Here is a 19,038-nt window from a genome sequence, read left to right as displayed (position 1 = left end):
AGCAACCCCACTTGAACAAGGGCTGGGGCTTGAGAGCAGATTCTGGGCCATGCCCTCCTCTCTCCCTGCCCACTTTTGCCCCGCTGCCAAGAGGCAGAGACAGCAAGGAGAAAGAGACGCAGGAAAATAAATCATGAACTCACAAATTTGTGCTTACAAGGCTCTAGTAAAGATATCAAATCCACCCGTAATATGCATACAATTAGACTGAGCTGTGCTTTAAGGAGAACTCACAGTTAATAGACTTAACTCACCACCACATAAAGGGGATCAGTCATATGAACTGTAGATTATGTGTCATCAAAAACACATCTCACTTGACAGTAGGATTAGGGGGTGGGGTGGGGCAAATAGACAGAGAAGTAAGCTCGGGACAAAAAAATCAGAAGTGATACTTACACGCTGTCTTGAAGCACAGCCAGAGGGTTTGACAGATTTATCTAAAGTTGGTCAAACAATTCAGTGCCAGATATTCCTGAAGCATTTCAAAGTAAATTAGTTAAAGACTGCTCTCCGCGCAGTAAAGCCTTTTGTCAGCAGTTGGCACCATTCCCAGGTAGTACATGCCTCAGAGTTCCCATTTGCAGTAATTACTCCGAACGCCTTTAGTTGTTCTACACCTGCCTGTGGTTTTTTTCATATTTTCTGCTGAGTCGATAGAGAGGAAATGTAACACCTGAGATTCTGATTTAATTTGAGTGGAATATTGAATAGAAAGCAGTCATTACTGTCAACATAACAGATTAAACGGGTAATTATCCTTAAATCTGTGTCATGGAGCTCTGAAGCAAGATAAGGGCAAGGAAAGGGTAAATCTCTGCGAGCAACAAATCCAAAAAAATGTTTAACGTAGACCTTCTCCAACAGATTGAAGGAATACACTAAAATAATCCAATGTGCGAGTCTTGAGTAGAGCACAATGATTTAATTTCTTCAATGTGTCCACGCTACAGAGTGCCACAGAAAATCTTTCCTCAGGCAATATCCAAGACAGCTTCCTGTGTGACGTCACTGACTCTTCATATTTTTTGAAAGCAACTATGTCCATACATAAACTTGAAATCCTTTATCTCCTCATGCAGTCTTCTTTCCAGGACACTTTCTCTTCATATCCTTCAAGAATTGGTAGTTTAATTAAACAAAGAATCAAGCATGAATCACTGTGCTGACATCTCAGGCAGATTCGAGGAGAGGAGAGGAGCTGCTAACAAATCTTAACTCTGTGTCTTTCTCTTCCTGCTCATGAACACTGAGCTTGTAAAAGTTTCAGCTGCAAGGATTCGGATCTGCCTCTATTGGCACCGTTTCAAAAAAGCACTGCCTGTTTCAGAAAAACGCAGGGGACAAGTCTGCAAGGGGAGCGCCGGCTCTTTGTACTCTCTCTCCCGCCTCTCAGGGACTCGGGGCAGTGACCGCTCCCAGGACTTTTACTCTCTGCTCTCAGGGTAATGCCACCTCGTGCCAGCTCGGGCATCTGCTCGTCTGTAAGGGATCCACAGCTCTCTGGATCACTGTGAAGAGGCTGTCCTTTATATAACAGACACCTAGAGAATAGGAAATGCAAGCTACAGCACTATTTCCTGGATACTTTGTCCTCCATTTCAGATGTGTGTCAAGCTCTCACGAGGCTCGGCGCTGCTTGTGTTACAGCTCACACAAGCTTCTGCCTTCATTTCTGCTTTGAGTTGCTTAGGGTTTCTCATCTAACCTTCCAAGTTTTTTATTCGTCACCACTTTTCAAGATGTATTTCTCTTGTGTGGTGTTAACCTGCAACATTTGCCCGGAAAAAATAATGGACTTGATATACAGTAAAGTGCACAAAAGTTTATGTTCCCAACACACTTTAACTGTCACTAGTGTTATTCTCATATTCCTATAGGGTAAGCTCTCCCTCTGCTCACATTATTTTAAGCCTCTCTGTGCAGGTGTCATACAGAGGACACTGAGGTTCTCTGAGCATTGTGTACTGCCAGCAGCAGGCAGAAAGGAGAACTGTGTGAAACAATATTTGCCAACACACATGTTTTTCTTACCCCAGTGCGGCCAAAAGTTAAATAATATAAGGAGTGATGACAGTAAAAGCATAAAAAAGTAGAATATTATTAAAACGTTCTGGAATTAAGACTGTCTTTGTTTCCCTATCGTCTAAAAAGCTGTCAGTACTTCAGAAACACACTGACCCTTCACACAGCTATCTGTGCAATGGGAAGGGTGTAAAGATCACATGACCGCTGTAAGCTGTACAAGTTATCAGAAACAACTGCTCCTTCTCAGAGGTTATAAAAACACAGTTCTCTCTGCAACTTACAATAAGCAGCATACTGTACAGGATGCTAAAGAAAACACTGCACATTCTATGAAAACATGCTCTTCCAGCTGGTGAAATCATACACTTACAAACTCTCAACCTTTATGATTGTGGATTATTGAGACTGAGTTATGTGCAAGGTGGTAAACGGATGTTTTGATATAATTTTGCCACAAACACAGGCCCCATTTACTTCCATTCATTCAACATTTCAACCATTTGCTGTTTCTTATACATTGATTCTTTGTTCACAAACAAGGCATGCAAAAGGCAAAGTGTTCTATACCAATTCAAGGGTCCACAGGGTAGGTAACTGATATTTAAATGGGAACTATGGAGGTGAAGGATTCTTTTTAATTAGTCACTAATGGTCCAAATCTTATAAAAGTATGCTCTTATCCAGCCCTTCAGTCACACGTTTATATGTGTGTGTGTGTGTGTGTGTGTGTGTGTGTGTGTGTGTGTGTGTTTGTGTGTGTGTGTGTGTGAGTGTGTGTGTGTGTGTGTGTGTGTGTGTGTGTGTGTGTGTGTGTGTGTGTGTGTGTGTGTGTGTGTGTGTGTGTGTGTGTGTGTGTGTGTGTGTGTGTGTGTGTGTGTGTGTGTGTGTGTGTGTGTGTGTGTGTGTGTTTGTGCAGTGAACAATCAAACACATTGGAGTTCATCTATGTTAGTGTACTTATGAGGATTGAGTTGTTCTTAATAGTTTTCATGGCGCCAGCGTCTGAGGTCTCTCCACTGGGACCATCCAGTTGAGAGCCTACTCACAATACAGCAGTGACGTCATCAGGACAGTCATTGTGTACTTCAGTTCTTATGGGTCACTAAGGGCAAATCATGCACCATGTGTTTCACTGTATGGCAATAATACGATCCCCTTTTATGATGCTGAGAAGATTCTGTTGTCAAAGAACAGAGTGAAGGGATGTTCTCAATTTGCCCTTTATTAGATTTGACACGTTCCTGCTTGAACCTTCATGGGGAACTTTTGTTTCAGTGTTGTCTCTTTATCTTCTCACAAAGACAAACCTTTGGTCCAATACCACGTGTGTACTAACAAACAAATCATTTTGTGGTGAGAGGAATAGAAACTTGATATTCTAGCTGAGACAAACCAAAGGACCCCACAAGGGGATACTCATAGTACAACTGAATGCCTTAAAGCAATATGTTGTGATTATTAATGACTTCATATGGTACTATTAGCCGCTTTCACACCAAGTACTTTGTCGTACTTAGTTACCAGCACTTAGTTCCCAGCACTTGTACCCCCATGGAACTAAGAGCCGATAGCGTTCACACCATGGATGTATAATAATAACTGGATACAGTTACAGGAGGCGGGTTCTCGTTCTTTCCTATGAGAGCTGCTCATTGGCGCATGAAGTCAAAATGGCCCAACTTTTGAGAGAGCGAAACGTCACAGATTACCCGCCATGCCTGGCTGCCAGAGCAGAAGAACCCGTATGTGCAACACACTCTCACTCCGTAAGCGTCCAGGAGCGCCGATTGGTCAGGGTCCCGTGGCGTCATGGAATGAATGGTGAAAAAAAACGTAGGGATCTTACAATTTCAGAGGCGTTTTTGTAGAAATACTACGTCCTACGTTGTGGACCAACGTAGTTATTAAACGTTTTTTTATGAGACTGGGTTGATTGGTTGGTTTGATTACAAGTCTCATCGTTTCTTGTGAAACAACAAATCCCCTTTGAACAGCTCGTAGATGTAACCAACGATAGCCTTGTAGTCGGCCAGAACCAGCCATTTCCTCCTGCAGAAAGGAGACAATCTCCTCCAAGTCTGCTGTTTTTTTCTTCGAAATAATACACATAGTTTCTTGCACAACCTTTTCAAAGTTCTAATACTTATGATAATCTGATGCTGATGTGTCAAAAGATTAAGTATTTTGTTATTTGAGAAACCTAAATTAAAGTACTGCTTCACAAGATGCTCCACATTCCTCATTTTATTGCAGGACGCTGCTGTTGTCTCCTTCTCAAGTCACTTATGAAACTACGACTTTAATCTCGTAATTATGACTTTATTCTCGTAACATTACGACTTTATTTCTCGTAATGTTACGACTTTATTCTCGTAACTATGACTTTATTCTCGTATTATTACGACTTTATTCTCGAAATCTCTCAGTTTTTTTTTTCTAAGTGTGGCCCTAATACTCCGTCGTACTTTCCCCATGTTAGTCAATGGGAAAAAGTTGTATTGGGCCGGGTGACATCACGGACTGATACGGAAGTTGCAGTACCGCCGTTTGGACACAACGAATGTTGGGAACAGAGTCCGGCGCGCTTCCAGGGGGCTTGGTTCACACTGGAATAAGTTCCCTGAGGGAAGATTACACAAATGAAGCCACTGACGTTACTTCTTCTTCTGCTTTGGGTTTACTGGCAGGCCGCAAACCACTTCACGGCGTATACTGCCACCCGAAGTCCCTGGCCGGAAGTCCCCGGAGTTGGGGAGTAAAAAGTGAAATTGGAACTTTTTTCGCCCCAGGAAAGTACCACCAAATGGGGGTAAAAGTTCTCTGAACTAAGCTCTCTTTTTGGTGTGAACGCAAAATTCCAGGCACTATCGGAACTAAATTACTAAACTACTCTGGTGTGAAAGCACCTATTAATATCCCAAAATACTTGAGCCAACGTTTAGAAAGCCAATTTCTTCTCTATTTTTGTCCATGTCAGGGACATGCTTGTATTTAGGTCTGATTGTCCAACACTATGGTCTAGGAAAGAACCTCTTATTGGACAGAAACACCCAGTCTAGCATAATCCTCAGAAGAGCAATACACTTTTTGGATCAAGTCCAAAGATGACAAATGGATCTTGTGACTTTACTTTAAGAATTGTTTACAGTATTAACATTATCTTAGCTGTATTGGAAAAAATACCCCAGCAGCTATTTAAAGTATAGCAAAGTCTGACAATGTAGAGCTGAGCCTGACACTTTTAATTGGATATCCACATTCCCTCAATAGTGCGAATCATAGGCCAACATTTGTACTTTGCCTCACATGGATTAAAAACAGTAAGAATAATAACCTATTATCTCCATTTAAGGATGTGTCCTTGGTGAATCATCAGCATAAGATTGAGTTTAAATGTATATACAACCCAAGAGACTATTTTTGCACCGGACTAACATCTTTCCTTTCATGACCCATTGTCTTCTCTTGAACCCCTTTACCTTCCTCAAACAATGCCTCTGTTGGGGATAGACTCATTAAACCCAGGTTTTCCTGTTTTGTCTTCATTGTTTGTCCTTCCTGAGATATGGGCCCTTCTGAGTTGATGATTCACCGGCTCTACAGTGCCACCGAGTTCACGTCGTCAACGACGTTCTGTTTCAGCACTCAACCCATTTGTGAACTAAAATATCATCATCATACCCCTTCATAAAACACTGGTCCCTGCCACTGGAAGCTCTACCTTTATGTATTTATCATAATTCTTCCTGGCTTAGTGTTTGTACAACTGCTCTGAACGGTCCCTGTTTCACCATAACTCTGATTGATGTGTTTTCATTTCAGTCAGGCTTGTTGTTACAGTTGTTGGTATAGTAAGAGCTGCTTTTACAGCCTCTCTGCTATACTCCCGCTGCTTCTCATTGCTTCAACAATGTTTACAATATTGCTCACAGTAATAAAATAAAACTGACTTAAAAATGGATTGGGAACACAGTATATGGTGAGAAAGGCACTGAAGTCTCTGTCCCTTTAAGATCTTGATGGCTCCTCCGCTGCTCCCTTGAGGTTGCTGGCCTTCCTCAGGCTGCCTGCCAACTGCCATGTTACTGTCAAGCGTTTGCAGAAATGCCAGCAAAGCCATTAGTCTAGACCCCTTTTCACCAGTCAGCAGACTGGACAGCGTGAGCAGCACGGTGATGTGGAGAGACAAAGGACCTGGCCTTATAAAACTACAAAACACATTACTTTCCCTGCTTTATTTCCTATCACATGTGTTATTGTTCACTTAAGCTGTGAATACTCTCTTACCATCTCCCTTTGTGAGCTCACAGACTGCAAACAGACAGGACTGAGGGAGGGTTTGAAGTTGTAGAAAATGACCTCACCACAGATAATGAGGTTTTCTAACTTCTTTAATACTACCATGTGCGTTTAGTCTATCATTTTTTTTAATATGAGTAACAGCAGCTCCATGTGCCCCCTGGTGCCTCACAGCTTTTTCCTGCTGTGTTTTTTTGTCTCTTGGGGTACAGCAACATCTGGTGGTTGACTGAAGAAAGCACACTTTTCTTGTAATCTACTGTGCTGACACTTCCTTTTAATCACATACCATATATTTAAACATCGTCCTTCATCACTCTTACACAGTCGTACCCTTAGTGAAATAAACTGCCACTCAGCAGTTAATTTGGAGCAAATAGACATTGTTAAACTGAAAATAACTTTTTGTTAATTACATTTATTGAGTAAAAAGAGAATTTAAGTTGCTTTTTGTTTTGTTTTACCTGAATCAGTTTTACTTTCCCTTGAGGGAAATTACACTCAAGCCATATTTCTGTTTCTTGGGAACCTCCTTAGAAATGCTCACAGATGGTGAGCAGCTGATTAGAGTAATCCCACTAGAAGGGTCAGGCATGCTGGTGGTGGTGCGTTGTTGATTGGGAAACCTGTTGCTTTGTTAAAAATCCTCTTAGAAGCCGGATCACGTGACCCCTCTGTGGGCTACAGGATGTGTATGGAGCCTTGTTTCCATTCACAAGCTGGATGGAGACAATCACACTGCAGCCTAGAAAAAACACATCATCCTTGGTGAGAGCTTGTGTTAATTCATGATATAAATGTTCCTATACATTGCATTGGATATTTTCTGTCAGTACACTCTCTTTCTAATGTTTCTTATTAAGACCAAAGGCTGGATGTGCCGTAACAACTTAACACATCAGCCATGCCTCTCCACAATCACATTGTGAAAGAGGCCTGGACACGGGACAGGTATGTCAGCATAACCAAGAAACAAACGTTGCAAATGTATATGTTATCCAAGCATTTTATATGAGGCCGTCTAAATGTTGGATAAATTATCCTCCTCGTCCCTGCCATTACTAACCTATTTGAGACCTTGTGTTAATCACTGCTTTCCCACGCCCTCTTTCCGCTGTGACTAGCCAAGAGGCGCTAAACCAGTAAGTATTATGGAAAATCTTTATGTGTTGCTGTCAGGTAGACCTACTAAGGCCTGCTTAGCACATCAGTGTGACCTGGTACTGTTAGAATTACATTTTATTTATATCACATAGTTCATTGGGCTATAATACTTTCTTTGTGGGTAAAAAAATGGAAGCTATATTTAATAATGTTGTATTATACATTCTTATATGGTTAGATGATGTGTTTTTAAAAAAAAAAATGTATGGCAAATAGAAAGCCAAAGATAAATGTTTTTTAAAAAACTGTACAAAGATATGTTTATACGCAGATATGTGAGAGTATGGAATATACAGCAATAGGTATTCATAAGAAAGTAATCATTCCACGTGTAATTTGTTTTCAAAGGGTTATTATAGTAAATAATATTTGGTTTCGACTGGCAGTATAATAAAATGAGCAATATGAAAATGGCAGCTTTACTGTTACATTTTATGTCCAAACGAACAATTCTTGAATGAAGACAAGAAAATGATTTTTTTTAAAAAGGTTAATTGATATTTAAAGAAAATGTTTGCGGCCCTATTCCAGATCACACGTGCAAAGGTTCATACTGTATAGAAAACTAAAAGCCTTACTTTGGGAACATTATTTATTTAGTGGACACTAAAAGGACAATATTGTAATAAATCATGCAGTTACATTATAGCAACTTACATATTGTTTCATTACTATCAATTAAAATCTGTTTACAACTCTTTTTGCCCCAGGAGTCAAGAGGATGAGGATTCTGTTTCAGTCCTAGTTCAGGTAATTATTTTATTTTTATTTTATATAGACTTCAACTTTTTCATACAACAATTTTTCAACTTATAAATACTGAACATTTAAACTGTATAAAACCTCTATGACTTTATTTCTAGATACTGCTAGTGTCTGACCTACAGAACAGTAGGTGTGAAGGAAAGACAAAAGGAATATCCCCATATGACATCTTTGCTGAGACTTGCATGAGTACCCCGGACACAACATAAGTGTTTGGTCTGTGGATAGTGGACAGTGGACACACGTGATAAACAAGTCTTCTCCCTCCTCCTGAGCCTTTGTTGGTTTCTCCCGTTGACGTGTTCCCACAGAGCAGATGGCTTTACACATAAATCCTATTAACAACTTTCTGCTGATGGAGTCTGAGTACAGGGCTTTCTCACTCTTTCATTATCTCCGCTGAGAGGCCTGCTTTTTTTATTTTCTAACCTCTAACAAGAAGCAGTGGTAGAGCTGAAGGCAGACGCCACACCATGTCTGCAGAGAAGGTAAAGGGTGGGGTTGTGGTTTGGCAGATTTTTTTTTATTGACTTTAAAATATGATGTGGTAACTGGAGAGAGGCCTAAGGGATGGAAGTCCATTTAATAAGAGTTAAATAATGTTGCTGCTGTTGTCATGCAACAATATTTACAGTTGGACTGTGTATGCAAAGTTGTGACCCACTGCATCCATGGGATATCTTTCAATCTTTGTTCCCCTTGTGTTTACTTTAGTTTATCTCTGGCCCACATGTGAGGTAACTGCTCTATATACAAATGACAGTAGAGGAATAAGGCAAGGCGGAATTCAGAAGGGAATTCAAAACTGGAAAGCATCTATAGGCACTACAGCATGGATTGCATTCATATCTGACATTAAGTTGCATTTTGGAATACAAATGTACACGTTTGGGTGACACTCATCAGCCGAGCAATGCATCTACAAAAGCACGCGCAAGGGATTGAAGGCTGTCAGTAATCCAGCTCACCGCTGACTGTGGCGACGTCCAAACCATATGCAACGGCAGTACTTTCATTATGCCATTTTCTTCTTTAATTCCTACTCTATTTACTTTGAGCATTACCATATGTGTCAACAAGTAATCTAATTATCATCAAATGCCAAAACTAGGTCAACACTAAGGGTGATTATTGGATCATAATTTCATACTAATCTCTTCTAAATCCTCTCAGGGAATTTCAATAATCATGCAACATATGTTTTGGCTCCTTCCGAGCTACATAACGATGCCTCACATTAGTACAGTATTGTTTTAGACACATTCATTAAAAACATGTTTTTCATCAGAATAATTTCAGAGTGTTCGGATATACTTTGCCACCTCAGTGCGATTGTGTTAAGTACAGACATGAAACATCTATTTATATTTTAAAGTTTTGTGTAAAGGACTGTAATTAAAAATAAAATGGCGACAGTTCAATAGAAACATATTATTTTCTATAATGGCTGGAGTGTAATATGTCATTTAATCACTTTTCATAACAATGAATCACAATATTACAAATGTCAACTATAATTGTGAGTTGTAGACTGTCAAGGAACTAAAATAGACTTCCATCAATGCAGGATCTGCCTCTAATAGGATTACCTTTATTGTCTTGGGCTGGACTTGGGCTGGACACGCTGTGCCTATCAATGGTTTAGTCATCACATGTGTGAAATACATCTTGGTTCCCTTTCTATTCATTGAAACAGAGATATATTTTACTATTGTATGATATACATAGTAATACATAGACAAAGGCGTGTGAATGGGACTGTTGGTCATACTATACCTTAAACTTGTGTCTAGAAGATGACAGCATATAATGCAGGTGATGAAGGAAGAACTGCAAAGATTGATTTCATTCAGCATTAATGACCAAATCCAGTGTATTTTATATTAAAAAAATCAGAAGAGAAAAAAGTAATTCCTTGAAATGTATTTACAGGGATTCTTTAAATTAATTGACTTGCCATCTTGTGTTATGTAAAGAGTGATTGTGTAATGTATTTAGTGTTTCTCAGCACTCCAGAAGAAGCTTGAGCGAGTTGCATACACTTGTTTTGTAACCTTTTTGTGTGACAGGTCTGTATTTATAAATAATAGTAATCATTACATTCTCTTTCACTAACTTAAAATACAGCTTTACAAGAAATTAAACATAATTCATTGCACTACTATTTTTTTCATTTGAACAATGACAATGACAATGAACAATGACTCACTTTTAAGACTGCCAGCATGACTTACTTAGACATTGTATGCAAACCAATGAGCATAAATAATGTTTATTATACACTAGAACTATATTAATAACAGCTGTAGAAGTAGTTACAACTTAATTGTTCTTTTTTTCTTTCTGCCCCTCGCTACCTTTCACATCTGACTTTTAATGGTGAGTGTTTATAAATGATAAAGATCCTTAAGTGCTATTTTTAGTAAGTTATCCTATATTTCTTTGTCTCCCATCTATTGTGTTCAGTCCTTGTCGTGTTTTCTCTTCTCTCCTGTCCTTCCAATTTGCTCAAGCTAATCTCTACTAATCCGTTTTGTACCTTTAAAGAAAATCAATAGAAGCCAAAAAAGAAGAAAGAGGAAACCAACAGCACATCAGAAGCCAAGCTCATTGCAAAAGAAGCAAAGCCCAAAAAAACAAAGACAAAAAAAAATGAAGATGGATCCGAAGAGGAAATTCCTGCCATCCAAAGTAAGGAACTTTTTCAAAGACTAAGATATTTTAAGCATTTCTAGCAGAAAGACCGAACACTGTGGTCATCCACATTAGACATCCACATTGGACATCCACATTGGTCATCCACATTGGTCACACTGCTGTTCTTTTGAATCAACATTATAGATGGAAAGAAGGTGAAGAAAAAGAAACCAGAAAAAGATCAAGAAGAACCAGAAAAGGGAAAAGAAAAGGAGAAAGAGCCAAAAAAGAAATCCAAAAGTGCTCCAAAAAAGAAAAAAGGTATGTCAATGTTAAAACCGGGAGTCTAAAAACCTTAAAGACTTAACTTAATAAAAATACCATACAATTAAACTCATAAATCAAATGTACTTTTGGAAAATGATTTTAATAATACACTACTTTTTCCATGTCTGCAGGTTCAGGCACCGATAACGACGATGATGACGATGATGAAGACACCTCCAAAAAGAAGACTAAGAAAAAGACAACAAAAGACAGTTCTCCGTCTTCAACCACTGCCAAAGAAAAGAAATCTAAATCAAAAGGTATGGCAGGAGAACTGTTTTATTAGGGAATTAACAGTGGGACCTAAACAACTGTTATGAGACCAGACTTATGTTGTTGAGAAGATTAAATGATTTGATTGTGTAATCACAAGCGTGTGCACACTGACTCACTTGGTGGCAGAGGCTAAATCACAAGAGTCAAGTGACGTTTCCCTCAAGAAATCAACCTTTAAAGTTCATTCAAACTGTTGCAACATTAAAATCCTTACAATATCCCCTTTTAGATCTAATTTAAATTAAGTTAAAAATGATGTGTGGACAGACTTCTCTGTGGCATGTTGCAACACTTTTACTTTGCACGAAGTCTGGAGAACATGATGTTAGAAGCTTACATTTTGTCTTTACAAACCGACCAGCACATTCACAATTAGTTTAAGTATAACAACTGATTAATGAGGAATAATTAACACATTGGCCATCACTTTGGCCCTGGATAACATGCAATGATATTTAGTCCAGATTTCCTTGGTCCCCAGTGTATAATTATGCCTGACCTTTCCTGTTGCACCCCCATTAGATTGATATTTATAGTTTGGAGACAAATGTTAACTATTGGCTAAATGCCATTTAATTTGATACAGATGTCGGTGTTTACATCATGGTAAATAATCTGGCAATTCTTTAACTTTCAATTTTCATGACCAAACATCTGCAAAATCCCCATCAGTCTTTTGTGTGCTTCGTGTTTGGTGCTAATTAGCTAATGTTAGCATGCTTACACCCTAAAGTACAGAGATGGTTAACAGAGCAGCTAGCATGACCAGTCTAGTCCTAACATATCCATTCACTGCTTCAGTTTCTTTGCCTTTGTTAGCACTTACTGTATATCACTAAGTATTCGTTTGGGTTGACAGTTTGTTTCATTACCAGTGTGGGGAGGCACAACTTTAGACATGGTTAGCTCCTCATTCACTTAACTTGAGCTATATGACAAGCGATTATCTGTGTAGAGATGTTTCTTGATTATCACTTCAACACTGGCTCTCTGTCAGATATAGCCCAGAGTGTTGTTGCTCTTTTCGATTACTTTGCTTGGATCGCCTCCAGAGAGTTTGCCTCTGAGCTGAACTTAACCTTCCTCCACCTCAGATCAGCCATCAGTCATGTCAGGGAAACCTGCTCCAACTTGTGTTTGTGGCTCTGTGCTCCTCCTGTAGAGTAAAGGGCAGCCAGGTGCTCTGTTTACTGGGAGAGTGAGAATGGAGTGCATTATATTAATAGAATACTTTATGGTAGCTATGGCAACATATTTCTTTCTGTTGTCTAATTCAGAATTATGATACTTCTCAATGTATTTAAGTTGAGTAAGTTAAGATATTGTTTAAGAATATTGTTTCCTCCACATTTACAAAACTTGATCCAAACTTGATTATAGAGTTTAAGTTCAATCAACATTTCACATGTTGTCAAACAGTTAACAACATTTTAATAACAATTACAAAATAACAATTCATTATTTTCCCTAAGTTTTAGAAATGAGTTTTCTTGATATAATTCAAACCTTTGGTAGTATTTAATTTATTTGATAACATCAGAGCTTTTGTTTAGGCAACTACATAATGGAGCATTTACCAGGACCAGATATGATGTGTTGGACCAATGCAAAGCTAAAATAGGAGTCAATATTGGACTACATTAGGCATGCTAAAGACTGCAGGTTGAAAATGTAAGTTGGAGTTATTTGATGCTTCCATCTTCCTAACTTATGTATTTATAACGGATAAAATATAAACAAATGGTCTCAAATCTACACAATATGTATTCACATGACAAAGGGTAAAGAAATGTCCCACCTTGACTTCCTAAAGTTTCACCAACCAGACAACATTAGACCCGTGTCTAACCAAAATTAGCACAATACTCAGTCGCTTACCTAAATTCGATCCCTGGAGTTAATTTCTTTATTCTGTGGACAGCTAAATATATAAGTTCATGTTGGGGTGGATTCTTTATTGTGTAACACACATTTGTATTGTGAGGATCGACAGCATGCAGAATGTATTTAAGGTTTTGAGTACAATAGATATTTGTTACTTGTTTTGTGTGAAAAATGTGGCATCCCTTGCCTCGATTTTTTGTGTTATGCAAAGTATGCTAAACATGTGAATTCCAAGCAGATATATGCAAAAGGTTCCAGTCAAAAGTCCTTGCTTGCTGATTGAATTGCAGTTCGGATTTGTTTCCCCACTGTCTAGTACACAAAGGAATGTGATTTACATGATTTGCCTCTGGCAATAAAAGAAAAAAGATTACATTCTCAGTGTGTGCTCAGATGACTCTCCAGTTTGGTATTCCATTCAAGGACGGATAACATTTTCTAAATTGTTACATTATTGTCATGTCTCAGAGGAAAAAGATCCTGATGGAAAAGAAAAAAAATCCAAGTCAAAGGAGAAGGAGAAGGACAAGAAGAAAGAACCAGCATCAATGTTCCAGATAAACGGAGACAAAGACTCAAAAAGCAAGAAGAAAGGTAGTTTTATTGCAACTGCATTTTATCCATCCATCAAGCTGCATCTTAGCTTCCATCTTAATGCTGATGTTGACTTTATTTTAGAGAACAATCTGTCTGTAAGAGTTTTTACAAATTATGAAATTCATTGATAATCTTTATATTAATCCTCTGAGCAGCTGCCAAATCCGACAGTGATGAGAGTGAAGAGGAGACAAAGTCAACCAAATCTAAGAAGAAATCCAGCGCCAGCGCAACATCCCTCTTCCAAACATCATTAGACAAGGACAAGGACAAAGATAAAGACAAAGACAAGAAGACAAAGAAAAAAGGCAAGTTAACCAGCACCTTAATTGTACTTTGAGTGACTAAAGAATAAACTAAAGAACAAGAATGTAATATTTTTTGTTGTACATTTCAGCAAAGGCAGAACAGAGTGACGATTCTGACTCAGAAAAAGAAGAGAAATCAAAGAAGAAAAAGGGCAAAGGAAAGAAGAAAAAGGTATCTTAAATCTCAAATTACACTCATTAAATAAAATAAGACAAGCCAACATAGCATCATTTTAAATTTCAGAATGACAGATTACATTTATTTGAATGCTTCTTCATCAGGACAGAGCTCCTTCACCAGAGATTGAGTTTGACAACTTGGAGAAGTTTGTGATAGAGCCGGCTCCGCAGGGCGTGACGGTGAAATGCCGAGTGACTCGGGACCAAAGAGGGATGGACAAGGGCTTCTACCCTCTGTATTACTTTCACCTTGACAACGAGAAGAAGGTCAGGGATTTCTCTTCAACACAGTCTTATCGTTCAGGTCTTTGCGATCTAACTTTGCTAGCAGAGTAACAGTCAAATTATAGGAGTAGTCCTTATGTATACTTTTATGAAGTGAGTTCTCACTTTCTTAATATATAAAAGGACTATTTGATTTGTTTGTTCTTTATAGACATTCCTGCTGGCTGGGAGGAAAAGGAAGAAATGTGCAACCTCAAATTACCTCATCTCCATCGATTCCACAGATTTATCGAGAGGTGGAGAGAATTTTGTTGGAAAGCTGAGGTACAATAATCATTCCTTCCTCAAAAGGAGCAATATATCATCCAAGTTTTTATTTTACTGTGAGTTATTAATTATGTAATATATATTGTCCAGGTCTAACCTAATGGGGACTAAGTTCACTGTTTTTGACAACGCTCTGAATCCAGACAGAGCTCTTCCAGACATGTCTAATGCGCGGCAGGAGATGGCTGGCATCGTTTATGTAAGTCACTCTTGGACAAAAAATGATCTATCAACAGTATGCATCAATCCATAATTCCATACATTGAATTTCATGTGTTAAAGTACATTTGATTTGATCTCCATTTTGTCTGTTTTTATTTCCGGCACCAGGAAACGAATGTCTTAGGGATGAAAGGACCCAGAAGAATGACAGTTATCATTCCAGGGATGGACAAAAACAACGACCGAGTGCCTCTCCGACCAAGAAGTGTAACTTTTATTTTTAAACTCAATTGTTTTATTTTAGTGGTAAATAAAAAAATACTGCAAAAAAATTAAATACCATACAGTATAGACCACCAGTATAATTTTATATTTATCAAGTTTGTGTCTTTAAGCTTGGTTGTTAAACATCAAGTTGCGGAAAATAATCTGATGGCCTATTAGTAAAGTCAGCCCTCCCAGAATCCCCTGCTTCTATGCATAACGTTTTCACACTGTATCGAAACTGCACAGTATTCATGATAATTAAATAATGAGAGCAACACAAGGCCAACATGTAAAACTTGATTACCCTTTGTCTGCGTTTTTTTCCTTATTTGTGTTCCTTGCAGGAACTTGACGGCTTGTTGATAAGGCACCAGAATAGGCGCATGGAAAACCTGATTGAACTTCAAAACAAGACGCCTGTGTGGAATGAAGATAGTTCGTCCCATGTGCTCAACTTCAACGGCAGGGTGACCCAGGCCTCCATCAAGAACTTCCAGATAGTCCATAGCAAAGACCGTGAGTACTCACATCTACTGCTACCTTTTCAAACTAAATATGTATGAAACAAACACTCCTGACCTTTACAATGAAGTTACTAGTCAAAGAAACACAACGCAGTTTACTGTCAAGTCCAAACAAACATTTAGATGTAAAACCTCGTAAAAATACAAAGATGGTTAATTTGGATGTACTTTCTCCTAAGTTTTGTCTGAGAATAATGAAATGTATCTATAAGAATAACTTGAATGGCAATTCTCAAACAATTTGATATCTCATAATAGAGACAGGTGTCAAACAATTAAAATACGTTTATTAGAGACTCATTCAATTATTCACTAACATGTCTTATTTGAACAATGTTTGGATATTTCTTAGATTAAGTTTTAGATTACAAAGCAAAGTTAAACTATGTTTTATTACATCATAGGTATGTATGCCAATTTAAAAACACCAAGCTTCCTGTATTAGTTTAATAGCTGATCACAAAAAACCCTAAATGTGATCTACTATGACATAACTACTAAAATAACACAACGTATGACATCATGTCCTATACTGTATGCTAGTTATTATTATCTCATGGCTTTATGCATATCAGTCCACCACTTTGGACTGAATCACCTTAACAACAGTTGGAGGGTTGCCATGTTATTTATTTTCCCCAGAGGATGAAACCTACTGAGTCTACTTCAATATGAGGCTGAAATCCTGAAATGATGCGATGATGTTTTAAATAAAAATAATTAACATTCATAATTAAATGTTTACCAACTAACTTTGAACAATCCTCCTGCCTCTTTCAGTTGACTACATTGTGATGCAGTTTGGTCGAATAGCTGATGACATTTTCACGCTGGACTACAACTACCCGATGTGTGCCTTGCAGGCCTTTGCTATCGCACTCTCCAGCTTTGATGGCAAAATCGCCTGCGAGTAACAGTAGGTTGCCCAGTTCCTACTCACGCATAAACCAGTACGCAACACGCCCACATCTTCCTGCGATAGGCCACAATAACGAATGACAGTTCCTCTAAGTCTAAAGTGACAATACCTGCTCCTGGTTGTTGCCTTTTAAGGCTGTGTGACTTCCTCCAGGAGTGAGAAATAAAACTTGGTCTGATATGATCCTGTAACCTGGCACTGCATGGCACAGGAGAGTCTTTTTTTTTTTTTTTTTTCAGTGGATAAGTCAGTATTTCTGTGAATCACACAATGATGACGGCTGTTGGCATCATTATAAGACGTCAATGTTGTTTGGGCTTTGTTGTGCTGTATGTTTAAAATAATGATAGGTCAAAAATGTCTTGTGTCAGATGTGACTGTGATATGCAAACATTGTTATTCTCGCAAAAATAGCGTTAAAAAGAATAAGGGAAGTACTTTTATTTGAACGAAATCGGGTACTAAATCATAACGGCAAGACTTCTTTGAGAACAAATATTTTCAGGGACTTTTACATTCCAGACGTTGTTAGAGTAACATATACAGAGGTGTCAATTTTTGGAATAGGAATGTCTTGATATATGTACAATGTGACGTTTTGACAAAATATTCATATTTCTCTGTGGATCTCAGATGACCTGAGCTCCTGCAGGATCATTTTTTTTGGTTCCATCATTTTGTAAAATGTATTAATTTCTGAACACTGCCTTTTTTGTTTAGCATTTCTAGCTGTGTTATTATCATATTTATTAATTAAAGTATGTGAACTTTTGAACTTGTATGTGTACAATTTGCATTAGTTACATTGGTGGTTGTGTGTTCTTATATGAGATTAGTGTTTTTATACAAAATGTAATAAACGATACTAAATAACTTCCCCAAAGTAAACATCTGTTGTGAAAATACATGTACACCTTATCTTGTCTCTTATTTAGTAAGTGTGTCCAAAATTGTTAAATATTACAAAAAATATTTGTAGGTCATTTTGGGCCTAATCCCTCATTGATGAAATGTAGGAAGTCTGTTTTAAATTGTGTTTCAGACAGTATCCTCTTCAGTGAACCGGCAGATAATCAGTAGGACGTCTTATAGTTGCCGTTCTGAGAGACACCCACGCTGCTCTCCAGTTGTTGTGTGACATGTTGAGAGGAGAGCTTCACTCGGAATGAAAAACCAGTTTGAGTCGAGACCCTGAAGAGTACGTGAGAAGTGTGTATTCTGCCTGAACCTGCTCAGGCAGTTGTCCAAACTCGCAAATTAAACGAAGCCTGAAGCTGGCAGCTCTTTTGGACGGATGCTGCAAGGTGAGTTTTTCTCCTCTCATTGTCTTTTTCTGTTACGTGAATTCCAGTGCAACAACTGCCAAGATTTCTGTAGTCATACTTAGACACTGATACAATTAGTGCATTAATGAGGGATTTGTTGTCACACCATCTGCTTAAACAGCAGCTCTGCTTTAATATTGGAATTCTGCTTAACAGCTGCAACCACGCTGTTGACCAACAGAAGGAGCTGTTGCTGGATTCAAGGTATATTTTGTTTATAGAGATATACATATTCTAGATAGATAGAATATATGTTCCCTTTGAATTAGCCCTGAGATAAAACAAAAGCACATACTTTCCTTTTAGATCATTCAGTTTTAACAGTTATCTATTTTTATTTAAAGTGTGGTACTTAAGGAGAGCAGTTTGACAATATCTGATTAGCTGCAGATTTAAAAAAAAAAGTATTTTTAAACTTCTTATTATTAATCCAACTTCAGATTTGATTTGATGTTTCAAAAAGCAAAACTATGCTTAAGTGTGTAATTATATAAAAAGATACAACTTATTTAAAATGTAGATACAATTTAATTAACCTGCAATGCACTCAGTATTGAGTCGTATGGACACAGTGATTGAAAATATATGTATGGGAACACACAAGGGCTCTAAACAAAAAACACTATCAGTCATAGAAGTCAGGCAGTGAATAAAATACTTGTCATTACCGTGTATGTAATGTAAGTGAGTCATCTTTGTGATGAATCATCTCTTTAATTGTTATTTATTATTAAAATATTTCAGCAATCTTAAAAATGCTGCTGATTCTGAATACTCCATCACATCAGCTACAGCAAAGCACTAAATATAACTCTTATTTATTA

At 38.0% G+C, this 19,038-nt stretch overlaps 1 protein-coding gene across 3 annotated transcripts in view; it reads left to right on the top strand.

Moving 5' to 3' along the window:
- Positions 1–17,765, top strand: part of LOC307040663 (tubby-related protein 1-like) — a 30,081-nt gene extending 12,316 nt beyond the window's left edge. Inside the window, exons 2-18 of one of the 3 annotated variants that reach the window (XM_079683718.1) lie at positions 6,981–7,095; positions 7,191–7,278; positions 7,452–7,469; positions 8,202–8,241; positions 8,355–8,744; positions 10,815–10,947; positions 11,098–11,214; positions 11,352–11,480; positions 13,849–13,974; positions 14,133–14,285; positions 14,375–14,457; positions 14,568–14,732; positions 14,902–15,014; positions 15,108–15,216; positions 15,348–15,446; positions 15,791–15,962; positions 16,751–17,765. In XM_079683718.1, coding sequence (XP_079539844.1) covers positions 8,730–8,744; positions 10,815–10,947; positions 11,098–11,214; positions 11,352–11,480; positions 13,849–13,974; positions 14,133–14,285; positions 14,375–14,457; positions 14,568–14,732; positions 14,902–15,014; positions 15,108–15,216; positions 15,348–15,446; positions 15,791–15,962; positions 16,751–16,884 — 1,548 coding nt within the window. In that variant the 5' untranslated portion in view covers positions 6,981–7,095; positions 7,191–7,278; positions 7,452–7,469; positions 8,202–8,241; positions 8,355–8,729 and the 3' untranslated portion in view covers positions 16,885–17,765. Of the gene's footprint in view, positions 1–6,980; positions 7,096–7,190; positions 8,242–8,354; positions 8,745–10,814; positions 10,948–11,097; positions 11,215–11,351; positions 11,481–13,848; positions 13,975–14,132; positions 14,286–14,374; positions 14,458–14,567; positions 14,733–14,901; positions 15,015–15,107; positions 15,217–15,347; positions 15,447–15,790; positions 15,963–16,750 lie in introns of all 3 variants that reach the window. The other 2 variants (XM_079683720.1, XM_079683719.1) reach the window with 2 other exon arrangements.
- The last annotated feature ends 1,273 nt before the right edge of the window (positions 17,766–19,038 follow it).

This window comes from Notothenia rossii, assembly GCF_949606895.1.
Source record: "Notothenia rossii genome assembly, chromosome: 5".
Classification (NCBI taxonomy): domain Eukaryota; kingdom Metazoa; phylum Chordata; class Actinopteri; order Perciformes; family Nototheniidae; genus Notothenia; species Notothenia rossii.
Note: the sequence above shows the minus strand (reverse complement) of the source record. Positions and strands in the feature narration are given on the sequence as shown.